General features: G+C 42.2%; 1 protein-coding gene across 1 annotated transcript; it reads right to left on the reverse strand.

The window, feature by feature from the left end:
* Positions 1-741: 741 nt before the first annotated feature.
* On the reverse strand, positions 742-5571 carry LOC138300997 (uncharacterized). The gene is made up of 2 exons (XM_069240983.1): positions 3010-5571; positions 742-2483 (listed from the first exon to the last, which is right to left on the reverse strand). Exons 1-2 carry the CDS (start codon positions 4146-4148, stop codon positions 2372-2374), a joined length of 1251 nt encoding a protein of 416 aa, XP_069097084.1. The 5' UTR covers positions 4149-5571; the 3' UTR covers positions 742-2371.
* Positions 5572-7535: the final 1964 nt, after the last annotated feature.

Here is a 7535-nt window from a genome sequence, read left to right on the forward strand (position 1 = left end):
GAAGGACCTTGGTTTGGTGATTTACGTCTTTGTAGTCTTGTTGGCCTCTCTCTATAGGAGGATTCATCTTATCACAGAATTCTTGAAAAACAGGCAACAGGAACAATCATGTTGCCATAATGCACACAAGGTGGTGATGACATTTCATTGTGCTCCATTACACAGCTGTAGTGTAGAATACCTACTGAACATTTAACTAAGGAGGCAGAAAGAACTCCACTTGCGTAGATATTTCATGCAAAGCTGTGTACTCTTGTTGGATAAAAGGGCAGATGAGGTTTCTTTGTGGCAGAGTCACTCATTCAGCAACTGACACCCCCACAAAGACAACCACACACCCACTCACAGACACACTCAGATACTCCTTCACCCACTCACAGACCCATTTATACACTCACGCACCCACTCACAGACCCACACAGAGACTCACACAATCACTCACAGACCCACTCAAAGACTCACATACCCACTCAGAGACTCAAGCACCCATTCACAGACCCACTCAGAGACTCACACACCCACTCACAGACCCACTCAGACAATCAACAGACCCACTCAGAGACTCACGCACCTACTCTCAGACCTACTCAAAGACTGACAGACCCACTCAGACACTCACACACCCACTCACTGACCCACTCAGAGACTCACACACCCACCTACTGACCCACTCAAACACTCATTGTAGTGCTTTCCTCTTATTTAGTCTCTAAGCACTAACATAACACAACAGAAATGCACTTCTGAGGTCAAAGAAGACTTTTATTTTTATTTTATTCTTCCCCAACCACAATGTTTATGAATGAATGACGAATTAGTAGCTTTCAAGTCCGCGTTAATCAAACAAAATATATCAGTTTGCAATATACACAGCAGGTTATATTTATAAGATATTGAATGCAAAGCAAAACAAATACTTCACCGTGTAGGAACTATTTACAGCTACATCTTTCTAAGGTCTGCAAGCTGATGACCCCTGTCAGCCGCGAGAAAGAGTGTCATCTACCCACACGGGATGCTGGCAGCTGGCGCCAAGCTCCAGCACGAGGTCCGGCAGATTCGAATCTGACTCTCTGCAGCCTGTTACATTCGTTACAAAGGTGTGCCCCCTTCTCTCAGACCTGGGAAACTGAGCAAGCCTTTTGGAGACTGGCCAGGTCTCCAAGACTACTCCTGTTCCCAAGCTCAAGGGAAGAGAAACAACGCCCATGTACTCTCTCTTATCAGGTCTAGTCTACTGTGAGAGCAAAACATCTTGGTTCTCTGGTGCAAAAACACAGCTTGGAAAAATACAGCTTAGATTCTCAACTGCAATGTCTAACTCCACGTTAAAGGCAATGGGCAGCTAACCTAAATATCAAATGCAATGTCATGTTAAAGGCAATAGGCAGCTAACCTAAATATCAAATGCAATGTCTAGTGTCATGTCAAAGCCAATAGGCATCTAAGCTGAATACAAAATGCAATGTCTTATATCATGTCAAAGCCCATAGGCAGCTGAGCTGAATATAAAATGCAATGTATAATATCATGTCAAAGCCAATAGGCAGCTGAGCTGAATACAAAATGCAATGTCTAATATCATGTCAAAGCCAATAGGCAGTTAAGCTGAATACAAAATGCAATATATAATATCATGTCAAAGCCAATAGGCAGTTAAGCTGAATATCATGTCAAAGCCAATAGGCAGTTAAGCTGAATACAAAATGCAATATATAATATCATGTCAAAGCCCATAGGCAGAATATCTAATAGCATGTCAAAGTCAATAGGCATGCAATGTCAAAGCCAATAGGCGGCTAGACTGGATACAGCATGTCAAAGCCAATAGGCGGCTCAACTGAACAAAACATACCATGTGCTACTGGTGAACATTGAGCAACTAATATGCGCAGTGGTGAAACACAAAGTCATTGGTCAAAACAAACTTTATCAAATGGCAGGACATTCCGCCCTTTGACCAATGAATTTTTGTTTCACATATCTCATATTTCAAACAAAAAAAAAAAAAAAAAAAAAAAACATCAGCAAAAAAAAAACATTATGATCAAAGCAATCCCTGTAAAGCAATAGAAGTGAATTAACACATTGATTTCATAACCTTTCACATCAGATACATCTACATAGAAAAGACTGGGCAATTTTTTTTTTTTTTTTTTCTCTGAATGAGTCTCTAATTCAACAGTGTTAGCAATTTGATGTGGCATGAGTTCTGCTCATGTAAAGGTGCACGGTCCACCTGAAAGGTTTTCTGGAAGGTAAGCAAAAGTCAGAGTTCCATACGAGAGGGGAAAAAAAAAAAACACAGCAAACAAGTTGAACTTGAACTGAAGGCGCAGTTTGCGCAAAATGGATCCATGGTGCTGGCACTTTACTCAGCCAGGTTCAGGTTGGGGATTCGGTCCCTTCCCCGACCCCACACGCACACACCGGAAGGGGGACCACACAGCACACTCAGGGACAGTGGCGAAACGTGGTCGGATCTGCAAAAGAAACAAGTATGACTTTTCTTGCAAATAACATTTTTCATTTAAACTGCACCCTTCCTCTTTCTTTCCCTGTTTTATAATCAGCAGGACGTTTTTGGGGCCCTTTGTTATATTCTCTGCAGGTTCTGGAGGGTCACTTGGGGCGTCAGCCCACACATCAGCACTGAGGTTTTTATCTGCTGCACCACAGCTTCCCTTTTCTTGCACTGTCAGAAGGGCTGGGGCAGACTCCTTCTTTACCAAACCTCCATTCACTGCATTTTTGCCAAATTGGGCCATTCTGTCTCCAATTTGTATGAATGAATCAGATTCTTTTCTAGGTATCAGCATAATTTCGATTTTTCCTTGGTAATTTGCAGCAATCACTCTCCCTAAAACCTGATCAATTTGCCATTTCTGTTCTGGTAACTTTCCTCTCCCCAACTGCTCTGTGACTGCTTGCATGACAGATTGCTTTTGTGCGTGCTGCACAGTTTTTATCAAATCTAGGGGAATGTGCATCTCTCTCATCTCTGCCCACCTGTAAGTGGCCTTTTCACATTTCTGGGGGACCCACATAGCCATCCCCACTAAGGCAGAATTCTGGGTGAACACTTCTCTCTCTGCATTTTTCTCATTAACATCTGCAAGGTAATTGAACCAGTTAGGTACAAGCCATGTGGCTAAAACATTATCAAAGAACCAAAAATCAGCGTAAAAATGACACATCTCACGTAGCTCTTGCTTTAAAATCTGACACACATTATACAACTCTGTTCCTTCTACTGTGCCAGAAAGCAACATTTCAGTCAATGAATCATCAGTAAAACAAACATGCTTTTTATCTTCAGTAGACACGAATTCAAATGGTGCACACAATTTCATTGGTAATTCTTTTATCTGTGGTACTCTAGCCCTGTCTTGCAAGTACCAGATCCATTGTATGATTCTAGCTAGGGGCACTATTTTCTTTCCTTGTTCTTGATTTACATGTACATCAGTATTTCCTTCTTGCACTGCGCAGAAACCTAAAGTCTGCATTATTTCAATTGCCAAATCACAAGCGCGCAGCTGCATATAATTTTTCACAGTGACCATATACAAAAGTGTTAGGATTTCTCTCAAATGAGGGCTATTCTTTTTCCAAAAATCAAACAAGCTAATGAAACTCGGTGTCTCTTGCTCTAATATCTTTCGTTTTACTTGTGCATTTTGCAACGGTAACTCGTAAATCACATTCTGGTCTCTCTCCTCCGTGTTATCAGTTAAGGAATGCATTTTGGCTGCCAAAAACCCTGGCTCACACGGAAACTCAGTGCAGCTCGGAGCTGTCTTAACCCCCTCATTACTGGAATGGGACAAGAAAGATTCTTCAAAAACAGCAGTTTTATAACTTTCAGTCGGGCTAATTTGCTCACATAAATTCCTATTTTCATGTTCCAACTGCCTACATTTCTCCTGCATTTCTCTGTAAGCAGATAAAGGTATCCAGACCTTTCTGTCATCATTACTTCCAAAACACACTTTTTCTACATATATACAATGGGAATTATTTCTCAAAACAACATCAGGCCTTTTAGCTACACATGCATTTTCTTCTGTAATTCCCCAAACAGAAAACAATTCACAGTTTTTCTTAGCACCATCAGGCAGTTCATCAACACATGTATTCTCAGACATGGTCTGCCGTGCTACTGTGATTCTCCAAACAGAAAACAATTTCTGTAATTCTCCAAACAACAAAAAAACAATTAAACTTTTAAAGTGTGCACTTAGAAATCTACTAACTCGTCAAACCCCTTTTAATCACCTCTTAATGACCGACCCCACGACTCCAGGTACCAATTGTAGTGCTTTCCTCTTATTTAGTCTCTAAGCACTAACATAACACAACAGAAATGCACTTCTGAGGTCAAAGAAGACTTTTATTTTTATTTTATTCTTCCCCAACCACAATGTTTATGAATGAATGACGAATTAGTAGCTTTCTAGTCCGCGTTAATCAAACAAAATATATCAGTTTGCAATATACACAGCAGGTTATATTTATAAGATATTGAATGCAAAGCAAAACAAATACTTCACCGTGTAGGAACTATTTACAGCTACATCTTTCTAAGGTCTGCAAGCTGATGACCCCTGTCAGCCGCGAGAAAGAGTGTCATCTACCCACACGGGATGCTGGCAGCTGGCGCCAAGCTCCAGCACGAGGTCCGGCAGATTCGAATCTGACTCTCTGCAGCCTGTTACATTCGTTACAAAGGTGTGCCCCCTCCTCTCAGACCTGGGAAACTGAGCAAGCCTTTTGGAGACTGGCCAGGTCTCCAAGACTACTCCTGTTCCCAAGCTCAAGGGAAGAGAAACAACGCCCATGTACTCTCTCTTATCAGGTCTAGTCTACTGTGAGAGCAAAACATCTTGGTTCTCTGGTGCAAAAACACAGCTTGGAAAAATACAGCTTAGATTCTCAACTGCAATGTCTAACTCCACGTTAAAGGCAATGGGCAGCTAACCTAAATATCAAATGCAATGTCATGTTAAAGGCAATAGGCAGCTAACCTAAATATCAAATGCAATGTCTAGTGTCATGTCAAAGCCAATAGGCATCTAAGCTGAATACAAAATGCAATGTCTTATATCATGTCAAAGCCCATAGGCAGCTGAGCTGAATATAAAATGCAATGTATAATATCATGTCAAAGCCAATAGGCAGCTGAGCTGAATACAAAATGCAATGTCTAATATCATGTCAAAGCCAATAGGCAGTTAAGCTGAATACAAAATGCAATATATAATATCATGTCAAAGCCAATAGGCAGTTAAGCTGAATATCATGTCAAAGCCAATAGGCAGTTAAGCTGAATACAAAATGCAATATATAATATCATGTCAAAGCCCATAGGCAGAATATCTAATAGCATGTCAAAGTCAATAGGCATGCAATGTCAAAGCCAATAGGCGGCTAGACTGGATACAGCATGTCAAAGCCAATAGGCGGCTCAACTGAACAAAACATACCATGTGCTACTGGTGAACATTGAGCAACTAATATGCGCAGTGGTGAAACACAAAGTCATTGGTCAAAACAAACTTTATCAAATGGCAGGACACTCATGCACCCACAGACCCACTCAGAGACTCCTGCACCCGCTCACAGGCTCACTCAGACACTCAAGCACCTACTCACAGATGGCCTGATCACACATTCATGCACCACTCACAGACCCACTCAGACTCTCACACACACATTCACAGACCCACACAGACATTCACACAACCAGTCACAGAGACACTCCCACACCTACTGTCATATGCAGACACCCTTTTACACCTACTCTCACACCCAGATACTCCCACACCCACTCTCACATCTACATAGACCCTCTCACATCCACTCTCACACCTAGACACTCTCACACCCACTCTAACACCAAGAGACACCCTCTCACACCTATTTTCACACTATGAGAGACAGGCCATGTGGCCAATTACACCACACACGGCCCAAGGCCATGCACAGCTCAGCCCAGGGTTGGGTGGTTAGGGGTGGTGGGCCACAGGGACTGGCCAAGGCCAGGCCCCTGCGGCCAAACCCCACCGCACATGATTGGGTGGTTATGGGGGGTCTGCGCAGGCCCTACCGCAAACCCCCACCACGCACAACCTTTGACCATGCACAGTGGGGGGTGGCACAAGGCCGTGTGAGGTACAGGGTTGGCTGATTATAGGGAGCTTTGCGGCCAACCCCCACCACACACAGTCAAAGGCTGTGCACAGCAGTGCTCGGATTAATGTATAGTAATGAAAATTACTTTAAGTTAAAAAACACAAATAAATTCACTGGAAAAAAAAGGTTACAGGGAAGTTGTAGTTAGGAAATAGAATTAAAAAAGCCATAGAAATTCACGTATAAAAACCAAAGGTTACAGGAATTGTATAGTAAGGTTCTGAATTCACTCACACAAAACCAGAGAAATTCAGTAGTTATAGTTAGAGTTATTTCAAATAACTATAACTTACTCCCTAAGGTAACTGTAATTCGTGCCCCTGCCATGCACTGCTAATTACCCCTGCTATTACAGCACTCATGACAACTTTAATAATGTCAATAAAAATATCAATGAAACCTTAGAAGTCGAATTATTGAAGAAAAAAACTGTGCATGGTGGGGGAGAACGGTGACGGATATTTAATCCACCGAAATATAAATCCCATTATTTCCTATGGGTTTTATATTTCGGCAGACAGGATATCTGTCACCATCATGATGGAGTAATCTGTCCATCAAAATCTAAATCAGGTTCTTAGACACTAAAGTTCTTTGTGCATTTGTTGCTCTAAGTGGGAAAGATATACACAGGCGTGGGTCCCTTGATTGCTATGCCACCAGATTCAAGCTAGCCTTGCTGTTGAGGGGTGATAGCTCGAATCCAGTCCCAGGATGCTTGTTTCCCATCCAGAGAGGAACTAGCCTGGTAGGTCGGGCTGGACTGTTCCCATGGGGAGCAGAGTCAAGACTGATTTGCATATGGCTGGCATGGTGTGGCAAACAAACAAACCATGGATTTAGGCCCAGATCTGTGACTGGGGGTGAATGTTTGACATTGTTTAGCATTCCGTACATCAACTGTTCTTTTTTCTAAAGTTACTTAACAGCACAAGCGATAGTTTCTTCAGATAAGTATAACTATAAGTATAACTCAAACTGCTGAATTTCTATGGTTTTGAATGGGTAAAACAACAGCCTAACTGTAACGTCCCTGTAATCTTTGTTTTTTTCAGTGAATATCTATGGATTTTTTAATGTAAAGTAATATCTAATTACTACACATTATTATAACCACTTCCGTGCATGGCTGAAGGCCCTGCGGCCACCCCTCCATGTACCCAACCCCACGACACGCACAGCCTTTGGCCTTGTGAGACCGGTTTTGGTGTGTGATTGGGTGTTTTTTTTTCAGTTTTTTGGGATCTGCAGATCCTTCACAAGTTTACGCAGGGGGGCCTCATTTAGGACCACAGAGGGCCACGTTGGATCTATGGATTGGCCTAAAAAAACAGTTGGGC

The sequence above is a fragment of the Pleurodeles waltl genome, chromosome 6, assembly GCF_031143425.1.
Source record: "Pleurodeles waltl isolate 20211129_DDA chromosome 6, aPleWal1.hap1.20221129, whole genome shotgun sequence".
NCBI classification, from domain to species: Eukaryota; Metazoa; Chordata; class Amphibia; order Caudata; family Salamandridae; genus Pleurodeles; species Pleurodeles waltl.